Source organism: Heterodontus francisci, chromosome 44 (genome assembly GCF_036365525.1).
Source record: "Heterodontus francisci isolate sHetFra1 chromosome 44, sHetFra1.hap1, whole genome shotgun sequence".
NCBI classification, from domain to species: domain Eukaryota; kingdom Metazoa; phylum Chordata; class Chondrichthyes; order Heterodontiformes; family Heterodontidae; genus Heterodontus; species Heterodontus francisci.
This window is the reverse complement of record NC_090414.1, coordinates 15653829-15677039: the sequence shown is the minus strand read 5'-3', so window position 1 is coordinate 15677039 and position 23211 is coordinate 15653829. Positions and strand designations below refer to the sequence as shown.

At 54.2% G+C, this 23211-nt stretch overlaps 1 protein-coding gene across 2 annotated transcripts in view; it reads right to left on the bottom strand.

Moving 5' to 3' along the window:
- wdr74 (WD repeat domain 74) overlaps positions 1-22553 on the bottom strand; it is a 29635-nt gene extending 7082 nt beyond the window's left edge. Inside the window, exons 1-6 of one of the 2 annotated variants that reach the window (XM_068021751.1) lie at positions 22431-22553; positions 22232-22338; positions 21186-21307; positions 20943-21006; positions 20672-20815; positions 19986-20087 (exon numbers count right to left, since the gene is read on the bottom strand). In XM_068021751.1, the coding sequence (XP_067877852.1) occupies positions 19986-20087; positions 20672-20815; positions 20943-21006; positions 21186-21307; positions 22232-22338; positions 22431-22485 (594 nt within the window). In that variant the 5' untranslated portion in view covers positions 22486-22553. Of the gene's footprint in view, positions 1-19985; positions 20088-20671; positions 20816-20942; positions 21007-21185; positions 21308-22135; positions 22211-22231; positions 22339-22430 lie in introns of those variants that run through there. The other variant, XM_068021753.1, reaches the window with a different exon arrangement.
- Between the last annotated feature and the right edge of the window lie 658 nt (positions 22554-23211).

Below are 23211 nucleotides of genomic sequence, written 5' to 3'. Positions count from 1 at the left end.
GGTGGGGACAGGTCTGTCACTGTATAACACGGGAACAGTACTGGTGGGTACAGGTCTGTCACTGTATAACACTGGGGTACAGTACTGGTGGGGGTATCCCTGTCACTGTATAACACTGGGGTACAGTACTGGTGGGGACGGGTCTGTCGCTGTACAACACTGGGGTACAGTACTGGTGGGGACAGGTCTGTCACTGCATAACACTGGGATGCAGTACTGCTCGGGACAGGTCTGTCACTGTATAACACTGGGGTACAGTACTGGTGGGGACAGGTCTATCACTGCATAACACTGGGATGCAGTACTGCTCGGGACAGGTCTGTCACTGTACAACACTGGGGTACAGTACTGGTGGGGACAGGTCTATCACTGCATAACACTGGGATGCAGTACTGCTCGGGACAGGTCTGTCACTGTACAACACTGGGGTACAGTACTGGTGGGGACAGGTCTGTCACTGTATAACACTGGGATGCAGTACTGCTCGGGACAGGTCTGTCACTGTATAACACTGGGGTACAGTACAGGTGGGTACAGGTCTGTCACTGTGTAACACTGGGGTACAGTACTGGTGGGGACAGGTCTGTCACTGTATAACACTGGGGTACAGTACTGGTGGGGACAGGTCTGTCACTGTATAACACTGGGGTACAGTACTGGTGGGGACAGGTCTGTCACTGTATAACACTGGGGTACAGTACTGGTGGGGACAGGTCTGTCACTGTATAACACTGGGGTACAGTACTGGTGGGGACAGGTCTGTCGCTGTACAACACTGGGGTACAGTACTGGTGGGGACAGGTCTGTCACTGTATAACACTGGGGTACAGTACAGGTGGGTAAGGTCTGTCACTGTGTAACACGGGTACAGTACTGGTGGGGACAGGTCTGTCACTGTATAACACTGGGGTACAGTACTGGTGGGGACAGGTCTGTCACTGTATAACACTGGGGTACAGTACTGGTGGGGACAGGTCTGTCACTGTATAACACTGGGGTACAGTACTGGTGGGGACAGGTCTGTCACTGTATAACACTGGGGTACAGTACTGGTGGGGACAGGTCTGTCGCTGTACAACACTGGGGTACAGTACTGGTGGGGACAGGTCTGTCACTGTATAACACTGGGGTACAGTACAGGTGGGTAAGGTCTGTCACTGTGTAACACGGGTACAGTACTGGTGGGGACAGGTCTGTCACTGTATAACACTGGGGTACAGTACTGGTGGGGACAGGTCTGTCACTGTATAACACTGGGGTACAGTACTGGTGGGGACAGGTCTGTCACTGTATAACACTGGGGTACAGTACTGGTGGGGACAGGTCTGTCACTGTATAACACTGGGGTACAGTACTGGTGGGGACAGGTCTGTCACTGTATAACACTGGGGTACAGTACAGGTGGGTAAGGTCTGTCACTGTGTAACACGGGTACAGTACTGGTGGGGACAGGTCTGTCACTGTATAACACTGGGGTACAGTACAGGTGGGTAAGGTCTGTCACTGTGTAACACGGGTACAGTACTGGTGGGGACAGGTCTGTCACTGCATAACACTGGGGTACAGTACAGGTGGGTAAGGTCTGTCACTGTGTAACACGGGTACAGTACTGGTGGGGACAGGTCTGTCACTGTATAACACTGGGGTACAGTACTGGTGGGGACAGGTCTGTCACTGTATAACACTGGGGTACAGTACTGGTGGGGACAGGTCTGTCACTGTATAACACTGGGGTACAGTACTGGTGGGGACAGGTCTGTCACTGTATAACACTGGGGTACAGTACAGGTGTGTACAGGTCTGTCACCGGATAACACTGTTGCACAGCACTTGTGGGGACAGGTCTGTCACTGTATAACACTGGGGTACAGTACTGGTGGGGACAGGTATGTCACTGTGTAACACTGGGGTACAGTGCTGGTTGGGACAGGTCTATCACTGCATAACACTGGGGTGCAGTACTGGTGGGGACAGGTCTGTCACTGTATAACACTGGGGTACAGTACTGGTGGGGACAGGTCTGTCACTGTATAACCACTGGGGTGCAGTACTGGTGGGGACAGGTCTGTCACTGTATAACACTGGGGTACAGTGCTGGTTGGGACAGGTCTATCACTGCATAACACTGGGGTGCAGTACAGGTGGGGACAGGTCTGTCACTGTATAACACTGGGGTACAGTACTGGTGGGGACAGGTCTGTCACTGTATAACACTGGGGTACAGTACTGGTGGGGACAGGTCTGTCACTGTATAACACTGGGGTACAGTACTGGTGGGGAAAGGTCTGTCACTGTATAACACTGGGGTACAGTACTGAGGGGGACAGGTCTGTCACTGTATAACACTGGGGTACAGTACTGGTGGGAACAGGTCTGTCACTTGATAACACTGGGGTACAGTACTGGTGGGAACAGGTCTGTCACTTGATATCACTGGGGTACAGTACTGGTGGGGACAGGTCTGTCACTGTATAACACTGGGGTACAGTACTGGTGGGGACAGGTCTGTCACTGTGTAACACTGGGGGACAGTACTGGTGGGGACAGGTCCGTCACTGAAGAACACTGGGGTACAGTTCAGGTGGGTACAGGTCTGTCACTGTGTAACACTGGGGTACAGTACTGGTGGGGACAGGTCTGTCACTGTATAACACTGGGGTACAGTACTGGTGGGGACAGGTCTGTCACTGTATAACACTGGGGTACAGTACTGGTGGGGACAGGTCTGTCACTTGATATCACTGGGGTACAGTACTGGTGGGGACAGGTCTGTCACTGTTTAACACTGGGGTACAGTACTGGTGGGGACAGGTCTGTCACTGTGTAACACTGGGGGACCGTACTGGTGGGGACAGGTCCGTCACTGAAGAACACTGGGGTACAGTTCAGGTGGGTACAGGTCTGTCACTGTCTAACACTGGGGTACAGTACTGGTGGGGACAGGTCTGTCACTGTATAACACTGGGGTACAGTACTGGTGGGGACAGGTCTGTCACTGTGTAACACTGGGGTACAGTACAGGTGGGTACAGGTCTGTCACTGTATAACACTGGGGTACAGTACTGGTGGGGACAGGTCTGTCACTGTCTATCACTGGGGTACAGTACTGGTGGGGACAGTACTGGTGGGGACAGGTCTGTCAATGTATAACACTGGGGTACAGTACTGGTGGGGACAGGTCTGTCACTGTGTAACACTGGGGTGCAGTACTGGTGGGGACAGGTCTGTCACTGTATAACACTGGGGTACAGTACTGAAAGGGACAGGTCTGTCACTGTATAACACTGGGGTACAGTACTGGTGGGGACGGGTCTGTCGCTGTACAACACTGGGGTACAGTACTGGTTGGGACAGGTCTATCACTGCATAACACTGGGATGCAGTACTGCTCGGGACAGGTCTGTCACTGCATAACACTGGGGTACAGTACAGGTGGGTACAGGTCTGTCACTGTATAACACTGGGGTATAGTACTGGTGGGGACGGGTCTGTCACTGTGTAACACTGGGGTACAGTACTGGTGGGGACAGGTCTGTCACTGTATAACACTGGGATGCAGTACTGCTCGGGACAGGTCTGTCACTGCATAACACTGGGGTACAGTACAGGTGGGTACAGGTCTGTCACTGTATAACACTGGGGTATAGTACTGGTGGGGACGGGTCTGTCACTGTGTAACACTGGGGTACAGTACTGGTGGGGACAGGTCTGTCACTGTATAACACTGGGGTACAGTACTGGTGGGGACAGGTCTGTCACTGTATAACACTGGGGTACAGTACTGGTGGGGACAGGTCTGTCACTGTATAACACTGGGGTACAGTACAGGTGGGTACAGGTCTGTCACCGGATAACACTGTTGTACAGCACTTGTGGGGACAGGTATGTCACTGTGTAACACTGGGGTACAGTACAGGTGGGTAAGGTCTGTCACTGTGTAACACGGGTACAGTACTGGTGGGGACAGGTATGTCACTGTGTAACACTGGGGTACAGTACAGGTGGGTAAGGTCTGTCACTGTGTAACACGGGTACAGTACTGGTGGGGACAGGTATGTCACTGTGTAACACTGGGGTACAGTACAGGTGGGTAAGGTCTGTCACTGTGTAACACGGGTACAGTACTGGTGGGGACAGGTCTGTCACTGTGTAACACGGGTACAGTACTGGTGGGGACAGGTCTGTCACTGTATAACACTGGGGTACAGTACAGGTGGGTAAGGTCTGTCACTGTGTAACACGGGTACAGTACTGGTGGGGACAGGTATGTCACTGTGTAACACTGGGGTACAGTACAGGTGGGTAAGGTCTGTCACTGTGTAACACGGGTACAGTACTGGTGGGGACAGGTATGTCACTGTGTAACACTGGGGTACAGTACAGGTGGGTAAGGTCTGTCACTGTGTAACACTGGGGTACAGTACTGGTGGGGACAGGTCTGTCACTGTGTAACACGGGTACAGTACTGGTGGGGACAGGTCTGTCACTGTATAACACTGGGGTACAGTACAGGTGGGTAAGGTCTGTCACTGTGTAACACGGGTACAGTACTGGTGGGGACAGGTCTGTCACTGTATAACACTGGGGTACAGTACTGGTGGGGACAGGTCTGTCACTGTATAACACTGGGGTACAGTACTGGTGGGGACAGGTCTGTCACTGTATAACACTGGGGTACAGTACAGGTGGGTAAGGTCTGTCACTGTGTAACACGGGTACAGTACTGGTGGGGACAGGTCTGTCACTGTATAACACTGGGGTACAGTACAGGTGGGTAAGGTCTGTCACTGTGTAACACGGGTACAGTACTGGTGGGGACAGGTCTGTCACTGCATAACACTGGGGTACAGTACAGGTGGGTAAGGTCTGTCACTGTGTAACACGGGTACAGTACTGGTGGGGACAGGTCTGTCACTGTATAACACTGGGGTACAGTACTGGTGGGGACAGGTCTGTCACTGTATAACACTGGGGTACAGTACTGGTGGGGACAGGTCTGTCACTGTATAACACTGGGGTACAGTACTGGTGGGGACAGGTCTGTCACTGTATAACACTGGGGTACAGTACAGGTGGGTACAGGTCTGTCACCGGATAACACTGTTGCACAGCACTTGTGGGGACCGGTCTGTCGCTGTACAACACTGGGGTACAGTACTGGTGGGGACAGGTATGTCACTGTGTAACACTGGGGTACAGTGCTGGTTGGGACAGGTCTATCACTGCGTAACACTGGGGTGCAGTACAGGTGGGTACAGGTCTGTCACTGTGTAACACTGGGGTACAGTACTGGTGGGGACAGGTCTGTCACTGTATAACACTGGGGTACAGTACTGGTGGGGACAGGTCTGTCACTGTATAACACTGGGGTACAGTACTGGTGGGGACAGGTCTGTCACTGTATAACACTGGGGTACAGTACTGGTGGGGAAAGGACTGTCACTGTATAACACTGGGGTACAGTACTGAGGGGGACAGGTCTGTCACTGTATAACACTGGGGTACAGTACTGGTGGGAACAGGTCTGTCACTTGATAACACTGGGGTACAGTACTGGTGGGAACAGGTCTGTCACTTGATATCACTGGGGTACAGTACTGGTGGGGACAGGTCTGTCACTGTATAACACTGGGGTACAGTACTGGTGGGGACAGGTCTGTCACTGTGTAACACTGGGGGACAGTACTGGTGGGGACAGGTCCGTCACTGAAGAACACTGGGGTACAGTTCAGGTGGGTACAGGTCTGTCACTGTGTAACACTGGGGTACAGTACTGGTGGGGACAGGTCTGTCACTGTATAACACTGGGGTACAGTACTGGTGGGGACAGGTCTGTCACTTGATATCACTGGGGTACAGTACTGGTGGGGACAGGTCTGTCACTGTATAACACTGGGGTACAGTACTGGTGGGGACAGGTCTGTCACTGTGTAACACTGGGGGACCGTACTGGTGGGGACAGGTCCGTCACTGAAGAACACTGGGGTACAGTTCAGGTGGGTACAGGTCTGTCACTGTCTAACACTGGGGTACAGTACTGGTGGGGACAGGTCTGTCACTGTGTAACACTGGGGTACAGTACAGGTGGGTACAGGTCTGTCACTGTATAACACTGGGGTACAGTACTGGTGGGGACAGGTCTGTCACTGTCTATCACTGGGGTACAGTACTGGTGGGGGCATCCCTGTCACTGTATAACACTGGGATACAGTACAGGTCGGTACATGTCTGTCACTGTGTAACACTGGGGTGCAGTACTGGTGGGGACAGTACTGGTGGGGACAGGTCTGTCAATGTATAACACTGGGGTACAGTACTGGTGGGGACAGGTCTGTCACTGTATAACACTGGGGTACAGTACTGGTGGGGACAGGTCTGTCACTGTGTAACACTGGGGTACAGTACAGGTGGGTACAGGTCTGTCACTGTATAACACTGGGGGACAGTACTGGTGGGGACAGGTCTGTCACTGTATAATAAAAGCAAAATACTGCGGATGCTGGAAATCTGAAACAAAAACAAGAAATGCTGGATTCACTCAGCAGGTCTGGCAGCATCTGTGGAAAGAGAAGCAGAGTTAACGTTTCGGGTCAGTGACCCTTCTTCGGAACTGACAAATATTAGAAAAGTCACAGATTATAAACAAGTGAGGTGGGGGTTGGGCAAGAGATAACAAAGGAGAAGGTGCAGATTGGACCAGGCCACATAGCTGACCAAAAGGTCACAGAGCAAAGGCAAACAATATGTTAATGGTGTTTTGAAAGACAAAGCATTAGTACAGATTAGGTGTGAATATACTGAATATAGAACATCAGCAAGTGCAAACCTGAAGAAAAACAACCTGAAAAAAACAGTGGGTAAGCAAACTGAACAAACTAAGATGAAATGAAATAAATGCAAAAAATGTAAAAAGGAATGCAAAAAAAAGGAAGAAAAAATAACTAAAAATGACTAAAAATGAAAGTAAAGTGGGGGGCTGTCATGCTCTGAAATTATTGAACTCAATGTTCAGTCCGGCAGGCTGTAGTGTGCCTAATCGGTAGATGAGATGCTGTTCCTCGAGCTTGCGTTGATGTTCACTGGAACACTGCAGCAATCCCAGGACAGAGATGTGAGCATGAGAGCAGGGGGGAGTGTTGAAATGGCAAGCAACCGGAAGCTCAGGGTCCTGCTTGCGGACTGTCACTGTATAACACTGGGGTACAGTACTGGTGGGAACAGGTCTGTCACTTGATAACACTGGGGTGCAGTACTGGTGGGGACAGTACTGGTGGGGACAGGTCCGTCACTGAAGAACACTGGGGTACAGTACTGGTGGGGACAGGTCCGTCACTGAAGAACACTGGGGTACAGTACTGGTGGGGACAGGTCCGTCACTGAAGAACACTGGGGTACAGTACTGGTGGGGACAGATCTGTCACTGTATAACACTGCGGTATAGCACTTGTGGGGACCGGTCTGTCGCTGTACAACACTGGGGTACAGTACTGGTGGGGACGGGTGTGTCACTGTATAACACTGGGGTACAGTACTGGTGGGGACGGGTCTGTCGCTGTACAACACTGGGGTACAGGACTGGTGGGGACAGGTCTGTCACTGTATAACACTGGGGTACAGTACTGGTGGGGACAGGTCTGTCACTGTACAACACTGGGGTACAGTACTGGTGGGGACGGGTCTGTCGCTGTACAACACGGGGGTACAGTACTGGTGGGGACAGGTCTGTCACTGTATAACACTGGGGTACAGTACTGGTGGGGACGGGTCTGTCACTGTATAACACTGGGGTACAGGACTGGTGGGGACAGGTCTGTCACTGTACAACACTGGGGTACAGTACTGGTGGGGACTGGTCTGTCACTATCACACTGGGGTACAGATCTGTCAGTGTATAACACTGGGGTACAGTACTGGTGGGGACAGTACTGGTGGGGACGGGTCTGTCACTGTCTAACACTGCGGTACAGTACTGGTGGGGACAGGTCCGTCACTGAAGAACACTGGGGTACAGTACTGGTGGGGACGGGTCTGTCACTGTATAACACTGGGGTACAGTACTGGTGGGGACGGATCTGTCACTTGATAACAGAGGGGTGCAGGACTGGTGGGGACAGGTCTGTCACTGTATAACACTGGGGTACAGTACTGGTGGGGACAGGTCTGTCACTGTATAACACTGCGGTACAGTACTATTGGGGACAGGTCTGTCACTGTATAACACGGGAACAGTACTGGTGGGTACAGGTCTGTCACTGTATAACACTGGGGTACAGTACTGGTGGGGACGGGTCTGTCAGTGTATAACACTGGGGTACAGTACTGGTGGGGACAGGTCTGTCACTGTACAACACTGGGGTACAGTACTGGTGGGGACGGGTCTGTCACTGTATAACACTGGGGTACAGTACTGGTGGGGACGGGTCTGTCGCTGTATAACACTGGGGTACAGTACTGGTGGGGACAGGTCTGTCACTGTATAACACTGGGGTACAGTACTGGTTGGGACAGGTCTATCACTGCATAACACTGGGATGCAGTACTGCTCGGGACAGGTCTGTCACTGTATAACACTGGGGTACAGTACAGGTGGGTACAGGTCTGTCACCGGATAACACTGTTGTACAGCACTTGTGGGGTCCGGTCTGTCGCTGTAAAACACTGGGGTACAGTACTGGTGGGGACAGGTATGTCACTGCATAACACTGGGGTACAGTACAGGTAGGTACAGGTCTGTCACTGTGTAACACTGGGGTACAGTACTGGTGGGGACAGGTCTGTCACTGTATAACACTGGGGTACAGTACTGGTGGGGACAGGTCTATCACTGTATAACACTGGGGTACAGTACTGGTGGGGACAGGTCTGTCACTGTATAACACTGGGGTACAGTACTGGTGGGGACAGGTCTGTCACTGTATAACACTGGGGTACAGTACTGGTGGGGACAGGTCTGTCACTGTATAACACTGGGGTACAGTACTGGTGGGGACAGGTCTGTCACTGTATAACACTGGGGTACAGTACTGGTGGGGACAGGTCTGTCACTGTATAACACTGGGGTACAGTACTGGTGGGGAAAGGTCTGTCACTGTATAACACTGGGGTACAGTACTGAGGGGGACAGGTCTGTCACTGTATAACACTGGGGTACAGTACTGGTGGGAACAGGTCTGTCACTTGATAACACTGGGGTACAGTACTGGTGGGGACAGGTCTGTCACTATAACACTGGGGTACAGTACTGGTGGGGACGGGTCTGTCACTCTATAACCACTGGGGTACAGTACTGGTGGGAACAGGTCTGTCACTTGATATCACTGGGGTACAGTACTGGTGGGGACAGGTCTGTCACTGTATAACACTGGGGTACAGTACTGGTGGGGACAGGTCTGTCACTGTGTAACACTGGGGGACAGTACTGGTGGGGACAGGTCCGTCACTGAAGAACACTGGGGTACAGTTCAGGTGGGTACAGGTCTGTCACTGTGTAACACTGGGGTACAGTACTGGTGGGGACAGGTCTGTCACTGTATAACACTGGGGTACAGTACTGGTGGGGACAGGTCTGTCACTGTATAACACTGGGGTACAGTACTGGTGGGGACAGGTCTGTCACTGTGTAACACTGGGGGACAGTACTGGTGGGGACAGGTCCGTCACTGAAGAACACTGGGGTACAGTACAGGTGGGTACAGGTCTGTCACTGTATAACACTGGGGTACAGTACTGGTGGGGACAGGTCTGTCACTGTCTAACACTGGGGTACAGTACTGGTGGGGGCATCCCTGTCACTGTATAACACTGGGGTACAGTACAGGTGGGTACATGTCTGTCACTGTATAACACTGGGGTACAGTACTGGTGGGGACATCCCTGTCACTGTGTAACACTGGGGTGCAGTACTGGTGGGGACAGTACTGGTGGGGACAGGTCTGTCAATGTATAACACTGGGGTACAGTACTGGAGGGGACAGGTCTGTCACTGTATAACACTGCGGTACAGTACTGGTGGGGACAGGTCCGTCACTGAAGAACACTGGGGGACAGTACTGGTGGGGACGGGTCCGTCACTGTATAACACTGGGGTACAGTACTGGTGGGGACGGATCTGTCACTTGATAACAGAGGGGTGCAGGACTGGTGGGGACAGGTCTGTCACTGTATAACACTGGGGTACAGTACTGGTGGGGACAGGTCTGTCACTGTATAACACTGCGGTACAGTACTATTGGGGACGGGTCTGTCACTTGATAACACAGGGGTACAGTACTGGTGGGTACAGGTCTGTCACTGTATAACACTGGGGTACAGTACTGGTGGGGACAGGTCTGTCAGTGTATAACACTGGGGTACAGTACTGGTGGGGACGGGTCTGTCGCTGTACAACACTGGGGTACAGTACTGGTGGGGACGGGTCTGTCGCTGTACAACACTGGGGTACAGTACTGGTGGGGACGGGTCTGTCGCTGTACAACACTGGGGTACAGTACTGGTGGGGACGGGTCTGTCGCTGTATAACACTGGGGGACAGTACTGGTGGGGACAGTACTGGTGGGGACAGTACTGGTGGGGACAGTACTGGTGGGGACAGTACTGGTGGGGACAGTACTGGTGGGGACAGTACTGGTGGGGACAGTACTGGTGGGGACAGTACTGGTGGGGACAGTACTGGTGGGGACAGTACTGGTGGGGACAGTACTGGTGGGGACAGTACTGGTGGGGACAGTACTGGTGGGGACAGTACTGGTGGGGACAGTACTGGTGGGGACAGTACTGGTGGGGACAGTACTGGTGGGGACAGTACTGGTGGGGACAGTACTGGTGGGGACAGTACTGGTGGGGACAGTACTGGTGGGGACAGTACTGGTGGGGACAGTACTGGTGGGGACAGTACTGGTGGGGACAGTACTGGTGGGGACAGTACTGGTGGGGACAGTACTGGTGGGGACAGTACTGGTGGGGACAGTACTGGTGGGGACAGTACTGGTGGGGACAGTACTGGTGGGGACAGTACTGGTGGGGACAGTACTGGTGGGGACAGTACTGGTGGGGACAGTACTGGTGGGGACAGTACTGGTGGGGACAGTACTGGTGGGGACAGTACTGGTGGGGACAGTACTGGTGGGGACAGTACTGGTGGGGACAGTACTGGTGGGGACAGTACTGGTGGGGACAGTACTGGTGGGGACAGTACTGGTGGGGACAGTACTGGTGGGGACAGTACTGGTGGGGACAGTACTGGTGGGGACAGTACTGGTGGGGACAGTACTGGTGGGGACAGTACTGGTGGGGACAGTACTGGTGGGGACAGTACTGGTGGGGACAGTACTGGTGGGGACAGTACTGGTGGGGACAGTACTGGTGGGGACAGTACTGGTGGGGACAGTACTGGTGGGGACAGTACTGGTGGGGACAGTACTGGTGGGGACAGTACTGGTGGGGACAGTACTGGTGGGGACAGTACTGGTGGGGACAGGTCTGTCACTGTATAACACTGGGGTACAGTACTGGTGGGGACAGGTGCGTCACTGAAGAACACTGCGGTACAGTAATGGTGGGGACAGGTCTGTCACTGTATAACACTGCGGTACAGTACTGGTAGGGACAGGTCTGTCACCGGATAACACTGTGGTACAGCACTTGTGGGGACCTGTCTGTCGCTGTACAACACTGGGGTACAGTACAGGTGGGGACGGTACTGGTGGGGACAGGTCGGTCACTTTAAAACACTGGGGTACAGTACTGGTGGGGACAGGTCCGTCACTGAAGAACACTGGGGTACAGTACTGGTTGGGACAGGTCTGTCACTGTATAACACTGGGATACAGTACAGGTGGGTACAGGTCTGTCACTGTGTAACACTGGGGTACAGCACTGGTGGGAACAGGTCTGTCACTGTATAACACTGGGGTACAGTACTGGTGGGGACAGGTCTGTCACTGTATAACACTGGGGTACAGTACTGGTGGGGACAGGTCTGTCACTGTAAAACACTGGGGTACAGTACTGGTAGGGACAGGTCTGTCACTGTATAACACTGGGGTACAGTACTGGTGGGGACAGGTCCGTCACTGTATAACACTGGGGTACAGTACTGGTGGGGAAAGGTCTGTCACTGTATAACACTGGGGTACAGTACTGAGGGGGACAGGTCTGTCACTGTGTAACACTGGGGTACAGTACAGGTGGGTACAGGTCTGTCACTGTATAACACTGGGGGACAGTACTGGTGGGGACAGGTCTGTCACTGTATAACACTGGGGGACAGTACTGGTGGGGACAGGTGCGTCACTGAAGAACACTGGGGCACAGTGCAGGTTGGTACAGGTCTGTCACTGTCTAACACTGGGGTACAGTACTGGCGGGGGCATCCCTGTCACTGTATAACACTGGGGTACAGTACTGGTGGGGGCATCCCTGTCACTGTATAACACTGGGGCACAGTACTGGTGGGGACATCCCTGTCACTGTATAACACTGGGGTACAGTACTGGTGGGGACTGGTCTGTCACTATCACACTGGGGTACAGATCTGTCAGTGTATAACACTGGGGTACAGTACTGGTAGGGACAGATCTGTCGCTGCACAAAACTGGGGTACAGGACTGGTGGGGACAGGTCTGTCACTGTATAACACTGGGGTGCATTAATGGTGGGGACAGGTCTGTCACTGTATAACACTGGGGTACAGTACTGGTGGGGACAGGTCCGTCACTGAAGAACACTGGGGTACAGTACTGGTGGGGACGGGTCTGTCACTGTATAACACTGCGGTACAGTACTGGTGGGGACAGGTCCGTCACTGAAGAACACTGGGGTACAGTACTGGTGGGGACGGGTCTGTCACTGTATAACACTGGGGTACAGTACTGGTGGGGACGGGTCTGTCACTTGATAACAGAGGGGTGCAGGACTGGTGGGGACAGGTCTGTCACTGTATAACACTGCGGTACAGTACTGGTGGGTGCAGGTCTGTCACTGTATAACACTGGGGTACAGTACTGGTGGGGACGGGTCTGTCACTTGATAACACGGGTACAGTACTGGTGGGGACGGGTCTGTCACTTGATAACACAGGGGTACAGTACTGGTGGGTACAGGTCTGTCACTGTATAACACTGGGGTACAGTACTGGTGGGGACAGGTCTGTCACTGTATAACACTGGGGTACAGTACTGGTGGGGACGGGTCTGTCGCTGTACAACACTGGGGTACAGTACTGGTGGGTACAGGTCTGTCACTGTATAACACTGGGGTACAGTACTGGTGGGGACAGGTCTGTCACTGTATAACACTGGGGTACAGTACTGGTGGGGACAGGTCTGTCACTGTATAACACTGGGGTACAGTACTGGTGGGGACGGGTCTGTCACTGTATAACACTGGGGTACAGTACTGGTGGGGACAGGTCTGTCACTGTATAACACTGGGGTACAGTACTGGTGGGGACGGGTCTGTTGCTGTACAACACGGGGGTACAGTACTGGTGGGGACAGGTCCTTCACTGAAGAACACTGGGGTACAGTACTGGTGGGGACGGGTCTGTCACTGTATAACACTGGGGTACAGTACTGGTGGGGACGGGTCTGTCGCTGTCCAACACTGGGGTACAGTACTGGTGGGGTCAGGTCTGTCACTGTATAACACTGGGGTACAGTACTGGTGGGGGCATCCCTGTCACTGTATAACACTGGGGTACAGTACTGGTGGGGACATCCCTGTCACTGTATAACACTGGGGTACAGTACTGGTGGGGACGGGTCTGTCACTGTATAACACTGGGGTACAGTACTGGTGGGTACAGGTCTGTCGCTGTAGAACACTGGGGTACAGTACTGGTTGGGACAGGTCTGTCACTGTACAACACTGGGGTACAGTACTGGTGGGGACAGGTCTGTCACTGTATAACACTGGGGTACAGTACTGGTGGGTACAGGTCTGTCGCTGTAGAACACTGGGGTACAGTACTGGTTGGGACAGGTCTATCACTGCATAACACTGGGCTGCAGTACTGCTCGGGACAGGTCTGTCACTGTATAACACTGGGGTACAGTACTGGTGGGTACAGGTCTGTCGCTGTAGAACACTGGGGTACAGTACTGGTTGGGACAGGTCTATCACTGCATAACACTGGGGTACAGTACTGGTGGGGACGGGTCTGTCACTGTATAACACTGGGGTACAGTACTGGTGGGGACGGGTCTGTCGCTGTATAACACTGGGGTACAGTACTGGTGGGGACGGGTCTGTCGCTGTACAACACGGGGGTACAGTACTGGTGGGGACGGGTCTGTCGCTGTACAACACGGGGGTACAGTACTGGTTGGGACAGGTCTATCACTGCATAACACTGGGATGCAGTACTGCTCGGGACAGGTCTGTCACTGTATAACACTGGGGTACAGTACTGGTGGGGACGGGTCTGTCGCTGTACAACACGGGGGTACAGTACTGGTTGGGACAGGTCTATCACTGCATAACACTGGGATGCAGTACTGCTCGGGACAGGTCTGTCACTGTATAACACTGGGGTACAGTACTGGTGGGTACAGGTCTGTCGCTGTACAACACGGGGGTACAGTACTGGTTGGGACAGGTCTATCACTGCATAACACTGGGATGCAGTACTGCTCGGGACAGGTCTGTCACTGTATAACACTGGGGTACAGTACTGGTGGGGACGGGTCTGTCGCTGTAGAACACTGGGGTACAGTACTGGTGGGGACGGGTCTGTCGCTGTACAACACGGGGGTACAGTACTGGTGGGGACAGGTCTGTCACCGTACAACACTGGGGTACAGTACTGGTGGGGACGGGTCTGTCGCTGTATAACACTGGGGTACAGTACTGGTGGGGACGGGTCTGTCGCTGTACAACACGGGGGTACAGTACTGGTGGGGACGGGTCTGTCGCTGTACAACACGGGGGTACAGTACTGGTGGGGACAGGTCCTTCACTGAATAACACTGGGGTACAGTACTGGTGGGGACGGGTCTGTCACTGTATAACACTGCGGTACAGTACTGCTGGGGGCATCCCTGTCACTGTATAACACTGGGGTACAGTACTGGTGGGGACGGGTCTGTCGCTGTACAACACTGGGGTACAGTACTGGTGGGGTCTGGTCTGTCACTGTATAACACTGGGGTACAGTACTGGTGGGGGCATCCCTGTCACTGTATAACACTGGGGTACAGTACTGGTGGGGGCATCCCTGTCACTGTATAACACTGGGGTACAGTACTGGTGGGGACATCCCTGTCACTGTATAACACTGGGGTACAGTACTGGTGGGGACAGGTCTGTCACTGTATAACACTGGGGTACAGTAGTGGTGGGTACAGGTCTGTCGCTGTCGAACACTGGGGTACAGTACTGGTAGGGACAGGTCCGTCACTGAAGAACACTGCGGTACAGGACTGGTGGGGACGGGTCTGTCACCGGATAACACTGTGGTACAGCACTTGTGGGGACCTGTCTGTCGCTGTACAACACTGGGGTACAGTACAGGTGGGGACGGTACTGGTGGGGACAGGTCTGTCACCGTATAACACTGGGGTACAGTACTGGTGGGGACGGGTCTGTCACTGTATAACACTGGGGTCCAGTACTGGTGGGGACGGGTCTGTCGCTGCATAACACTGGGGTACAGTACTGGTGGGGACGGGTCTGTCGCTGTACAACACTGGGGTACAGTACTGGTGGGGACAGGTCTGTCAATGTACAACACGGGGGTACAGTACTGGTGGGGACAGGTCTGTCACTGTATAACACTGGGGTACACTACTGGTGGGGACAGGTCTGTCGCTGTACAACACTGGGGTACAGTACTGGTGGGGACGGGTCTGTCGCTGTACAACACGGGGGTACAGTACTGGTGGGGACAGGTCCTTCACTGAAGAACACTGGGGTACAGTACTGGTGGGGACCGGTCTGTCTCTGTATAACACTGGGGTACAGTACTGGTGGGAACAGGTCCTTCACTGAAGAACACTGGGGTACAGTACTGGTGGGGACCGGTCTGTCTCTGTATAACACTGGGGTACAGTACTGGTGGGGGCATCCCTGTCACTGTATAACACTGGGGTACAGTACTGGTGGGGACATCCCTGTCACTGTATAACACTGGGGTACAGTACTGGTGGGGACAGGTCTGTCACTGTATAACATTGGGGTACAGTAGTGGTGGGTACAGGTCTTTCGCTGTAGAACACTGGGGTACAGTACTGGTTGGGACAGGTCTATCACTGCATAACACTGGGATGCAGTACTGCTCGGGACAGGTCTGTCACTGTATAACACTGGGGTACAGTACTGGTGGGGACAGGTCTGTCACTGTATAACACTGGGGTACAGTACTGGTAGGGACAGGTCCGTCACTGAAGAACACTGCGGTACAGCACTTGTGGGGACCGGTCTGTCGCTGTACAACACTGGGGTACAGTACAGGTGGGGACGGTACTGGTGGGGACAGGTCTGTCACCGTATAACACTGGGGTACAGTACTGGTGGGGACGGGTCTGTCACTGTATAACACTGGGGTCCAGTACTGGTGGGGACGGGTCTGTCGCTGCATAACACTGGGGTACAGTACTGGTGGGGGCATCCCTGTCACTGTATAACACTGGGGTACAGTACTGGTGGGGACATCCCTGTCACTGTATAACACTGGGGTACTGTACAGGTGGGTACAGGTCTGTCACCGGATAACACTGGGGTACAGCACTTGTGGGGACCGGTCTGTCGCTGTATAACACAGGGGTACAGTACAGGTGGGTACAGGTCTGTCACTGTATAACACTGGGGTACAGTACTGGTGGGAACAGGTCTGTCACTGTATAACACTGGGGTACAGTACTGGTGGGGACCGGTCTGTCGCTGTATAACACAGGGGTACAGTACAGGTGGGTACAGGTCTGTCACTGTATAACACAGGGGTACAGTACAGGTGGGTACAGGTCTGTCACTGTATAACACTGGGGTACAGTACTGGTCTGTCACTATCACACTGGGGTACAGTACTGGTGGGGACAGGTCTGTCACTGTCTAACATTCGGATGCAGTACTGGTGGGGACAGGTCTGTCAGTGTATAACACTGGGGTACAGTACTGGTGGGGACAGGTCTGTCACTGTATAACACTGGGGTACAGTACTGGTGGGGACAGGTCTGTCACTGTATAACACTGGGGTACAGTACAGGTGGGTACAGGTCTGTCACTGTGTAACACTGGGGTACAGTACTGGTGGGGACGGTACTGGTGGAGACAGGTCTGTCACTGTATAACACTGGGGTACAGTACTGGTGGGGACAGGTCTGTCACTGTATAACACTGGGGTACAGTACTGGTGGGGACAGGTCTGTCACTGTGTAACACTGGGGTACAGTACAGGTGGGGACCGGTCTGTCGCTGTATAACAGAGGGGTGCAGTGCAGGTGGGTACAGGTCTGTCACTGTATAACAGAGGGGTGCAGTGCAGGTGGGTACAGGTCTGTCGCTGTATAACACAGGGGTACAGTGCAGGTGGGTACAGGTCTGTCAGTGTATAACACTGGGGTACAGTACTGGTAGGGACAGGTCTGTCGCTGTACAACACTGGGTACAGTACTGGTGGGGACAGGTCTGTCAGTGTATAACACTGGGGTACAGTACTGGTGGGGACGGGTCTGTCACTGTCTAGCATTCGGATGCAGTACTGGTGGGGACAGGTCTGTCATTGTATAACACTGGGGTGCAGTAATGGTGGGGACAGGTCTGTCACTGTATAACACTGGGGTGCAGTAACGGTGGGGACAGGTCTGTCACTGTATAACACTGGGGTACAGTACTGGTGGGGACAGGTCTGTCACTGTATAACACTGGGGTACAGTACTGGTGGGGACAGGTCTGTCACTGTATAACACTGGGGTGCAGTAATGGTGGGGACAGGTCTGTCACTGTATAACACTGGGGTACAGTACTGGTGGGGACAGGTCTGTCAGTGTATAACACTGGGGTACAGTACTGGTGGGGACGGGTCTGTCACTGTCTAGCATTCGGATGCAGTACTGGTGGGGACAGGTCTGTCATTGTATAACACTGGGGTGCAGTAATGGTGGGGACAGGTCTGTCACTGTATAACACTGGGGTGCAGTAATGGTGGGGACAGGTCTGTCACTGTATAACACTGGGGTACAGTACTGGTGGGGACAGGTCTGTCACTGTGTAACACTGGGGTGCAGTAATGGTGGGGACAGGTCTGTCACTGTATAACACTGGGGTACAGTACTGGTGGGGACAGGTCTGTCAGTGTATAACACTGGGGTACAGTACTGGTGGGGACGGGTCTGTCACTGTCTAGCATTCGGATGCAGTACTGGTGGGGACAGGTCTGTCATTGTATAACACTGGGGTGCAGTAATGGTGGGGACAGGTCTGTCACTGTATAACACTGGGGTGCAGTAATGGTGGGGACAGGTCTGTCACTGTATAACACTGGGGTACAGTACTGGTGGGGACAGGTCTGTCACTGTATAACACTGGGGTGCAGTAATGGTGGGGACAGGTCTGTCACTGTATAACACTGGGGTGCAGTAATGGTGGGGACAGGTCTGTCACTGTATAACACTGGGGTACAGTACTGGTGGGGACAGGTCTGTCAGTGTATAACACTGGGGTACAGTACTGGTGGGGACGGGTCTGTCGCTGTACAACACTGGGGTACAGTAATGGTGGGGACAGGTCTGTCACTGTATAACACTGGGGTGCAGTAATGGTGGGGACAGGTCTGTCACTGTATAACACTGGGGTGCAGTAATGGTGGGGACAGGTCTGTCACTGTATAACACTGGGGTGCAGTAATGGTGGGGACAGGTCTGTCACTGTGTAACCACTGGGGTGCAGTACTGGTGGGGACAGGTCTGTCAGTGTATAACACTGGGGTACAATACTGGTTTAGTTTTTTTAGTTTAGAGATACAGCACTGAAACAGGCCCTTCGGCCCACCGAGTCTGTGCCGACCATCAACCACCCATTTATACTAATCCTACACTAATCCCATATCCCTGTCACATCCCCACCTGTCCCTGTATTTCCCTACCACATACAGATACTCAGGGCAATTTATAACGGCCAATTTACCTATCAACCTGCAAGTCTTTGGCTGTGGGAGGAAACCGGAGCACCCGGAGGAAACTCACGCAGACACAGGGAGAACTTGCAAACTCCACACAGGCAGTACCCAGAATTGAACCCGGGTCGCTGGAGCTGTGAGGCTGCGGTGCTAACCACTGCGCCACTGTGCCGTCCACACTGGGGTACAGTACTGGTGGGGACAGGTCTGTCACTGTGTCACACTGGGGTACAGTACTGGTCTGGACAGGTCTGTGTCGAACACTGGGGTACTGTACTGGTCTGTCACTGTATAACACTGGGGTACAGTACTAGTGGGTACAGGTCTGTCAGTGTATAACACTGGGGTACAGTACTGGTGGGGACAGGTCTGTCACTGTAGAACACTGGGGGACAGTACTGGTGGGGACGGGTTTGTCATAGCATAACACTGTGGTACAGTACTTGTGGGGACCAGTCTGTCGCTATATAACACTGGGGTACAGTACTGGTGGGGACAGGTCTGTCACTGTATAACACTGGGGTACAGTACTGGTGGGGACAGGTCTGTCACTGTATAACACTGGGGTACAGTACTGGTGGGGACAGGTCTGTCACTGTATAACACTGGGGTACAGTACTGGTGGGGACAGATCTGTCACTGTATAACACTGGGGTACAGTACTGGTGGGGACAAGTCTGTCACTGAAGAACACTGGGGTACAGTACTGGTGGGCACAGATCTGTCACTGTATAACACTGGGGTGCAGTACTGGTGGGGACAAGTCTGTCACTGAAGAACACTGGGGTACAATACTGGTGGGGACTGCTCTGTCACTGTTTCACACTGGGTTACAGTCCTGGGACATACAACGGAGATCAGAGGTGAGATCTACCTGGCAATAGCTGGTGCAGGTGACGATTTTCTCCGAGCCGGGCACAAACTGCATGTCTCTGACCCAAACCGGGACCCGCAGATCGAGCCAGTTGTTGCGGACCTGAAAGAAAATACAGCAAGCAAAGGGGTCAAAGGCCAAAAGCTTGGAAGCGGGGCAGGTGGGGAAATTCCCCACACATTATATCGAACCATCAGTGACACTGAAAAGACACAAGGTCAGGTTGCTCCAGTCAGTTAGAGTGTTGCCGGTTCCAGTCTCTCAGTGTGGCTGGAGAGTGAATGATCGGGACATGGAATTGTCAAGCAGAACCAGAGGGGGAATGGGGGCCCGAGGGGGAGAGGCGCGAGGGAGAGAAGGCAGGGAGGGGCGCGAGGGAGAGAAGGGAGGGAAGGTCCAAGGGGAGGGAGGGGCGGGATTAAGTCTGAATCAGGTTCACAGATTTTGCCAACAGCAGATCCCAGCTCCAATCAGTTACTTTTCCTGATCACTTGCTCAGTTATTTGTAGGACTGGAGTCAGGAATTGGCCGGACCTTTGTCTGCTAAACGGTGAAGGGGCCTTGAGGAGAGGGAAATGGGGGGGGGGGGGTGGGGGTGAATCATGTGGGAGGGGGCTGGGAGCGGGTCCCTGGCCGAGGACGAACGAGCGGTGGTGGGGGGGGGAAAAATCGAAGGTCGCACTTACGTTTTTTGCGTTGAACACCGGTTGCTGGAGCCTCTGCAGGTCCCACACCTTCAGCTCATTCTCCTTCCCTCCGGTCGCGACTCGCTCCATCCGCTCAGGGTCCTGGCGCATGCGGCAGACGCCACGACCCACGGGCACCTCCGTCTGTCAGGCAAAGCACCCGCCGTTAGGACACTGCGCGGACAGCAGACTCAGAAACCCAACCACCCCCCCCACCCCCAGAGTCGACCGCACTCCCAGGTCAAACAAGGAAAGACGGGATTTCCCTTACATGATCCGCCGATCCCTCTTTCCACACTTTCAGCAGTCCGGACTCAGCGCAGGTGATGAGAGAGCTATTGGGGAGAAGACATTGAGCGTTAGTGTGCACCAGGCAGCACCGGGATAGTCAGTCAGTACAGAGGCAGTGGGACCACTGGAGAGCTGGGTCTATTCCCCAGAGGCTGACCGACCTGTGATTTATATTCCCCCCCACCCCCAACATCCACCCCGACCCCACCTCGCCCGTTCTCACCCGTCGCAAACGGCCAGGCCACGGAGGGGCCCCTCTTCCTTGCCGCAGTCCCGGACTTCTGTGAACATCCCTTTCTCTGTACTGAATACCTTCACCGTACCATTCACACAGCCCAGCAGCACCTGAGAGAGAGAGAGAGAGAAACAAGATGAGTGTCGAGAAACTTCAGCAACCCAACAGCGAGGTCATCCCCCCCACACCCACCATCCCACTGTAGCCCAGTCCCTCTCGCCTCTCGGTCCGAAGGTTGGGGGTTCAAATCCCACACTTGAGCTCAAAATCCAGGCCGACACTGCCAGTTGTTGGGAATTCAACTCATGCCAGTTGCATACAATGATGTTTTATTTAAAGCAGAACAATGAATCACTGAGATCCTTTACAGCAGCAAGGAATTGCTGCTTCCTCCCGAGCAGAAGGGCAGCTCCTCGACATGGCTGGACGGGTCTGTTCGCTTCTTTCTGGGTGTTCAAACTCTCGCCTTAGAATTCTTCGCAAGTTAACAGTCTGAACCAGACAGTCCAGTCCAATCAGCACCTACACTGGAGGGTCAGTACCGAGGGAGTGCCGCGCTGTCGGAGGGGCAGTACCGAGGGAGTGCCGCACTGTCGGAGGGGCAGTACCGAGGGAGTGCCGCACTGTCGGAGGGGCAGTACCGAGGGAGTGCCGCACTGTCGGAGGGTCAGTACCGAGGGAGTGCCGCGCTGTCGGAGGGTCAGTACCGAGGGAGTGCCGCGCTGTCGGAGGGGCAGTACCGAGGGAGTGCCGCACTGTCGGAGGGTCAGTACCGAGGGAGTGCCGCGCTGTCGGAGGGTCAGTACCGAGGGAGTGCCGCGCTGTCGGAGGGGCAGTACCGAGGGAGTGCCGCACTGTCGGAGGGTCAGTACCGAGGGAGTGCCGCGCTGTCGGAGGGTCAGTACCGAGGGAGTGCCGCGCTGTCGGAGGGTCAGTACCGAGGGAGTGCCGCTCTGCCGGGGCTGGTGCCGCTCTGCCGGGGCTGGTGCCGCTCTGCCGGGGCTGGTGCCGCTCTGCCGGCGGTGCTGTGTTACCTCCGCCTCCTGCCGCTGCCTCCAGCCCATGGCGGTGACCTCCTGCTCCCGGCTGCAGCCTCTGGTGTCTGTGTAGTTCGCGGCCTCCTTCCTGCGGAGATTCACACCTGAAATTTAAGCAGATATACAGATTAAGGCGGGGTTGTGGAGGTGGGAGAAGCGCCCGGGCCCCACAGCCTCGGGCTTTCCTGCCGCTCACCCTTCAGGATCCCGGTCTCTGCTCCGACCCACACGTGGCACCGCCGCGCCGCCATCTTGTTAGTCCCTGTGCACCCGCGATGCGGTTCCGGCCGGACAACCCGGGCCGTCGCGCCGCCATCTTGTTAGTCCCTGTGCACCCGCGATGCAGTTCCGGCCGGACAACGGGCCGCCATCTTGTTAGTCCCTGTGCACCCGCCATCCGGGCCCGGCCTGACAACCTGGGCCACCGCATTCTGGTTCCGCCCCCTCCCAGAAGGTACCCCCCTCTCCAGCTCAGTCAATGGGGAGGTGGGGGATGAGGCCTCTCACTCCCACCCTCCCTTCCCTCAGAGCCTGAGATGTTGGGGTTGGGGGCGGTGCAAGGAGAGACTTTCATTCAGCTGCTGCCCCTGTCTGAACTCCTACCATTCCCTGTCCAGTCCCACTTTGCTGATCTATGTCCCCTCCTTTGACCAAACTTTTGGTCACTTGTCCTAATATCGCCTTATGTTTCGGGCCTGACCAAATTCACGGCCGTGAAAAATGCGCAAAGTCTCGGGGGTCACGAGAACTTTGCGCGTTTCATTCATTGACACAAGGCTCACCTCGCTGACTGGGAGATGAGGGAGGGATTCCGCTGCAGTTTGGAGGGAAGCAGTCTCACCTGTTGGCCGACCAGCGAGACGGCCAAAATGAGCAAACCAAAACCGTCCACGACAATTACTACAGCACATCGAGTGAAAGAATGTGGAAGAACCATGAGTGAAGAATGTGACCTGCTTATAGTCAGCATTTTGCAA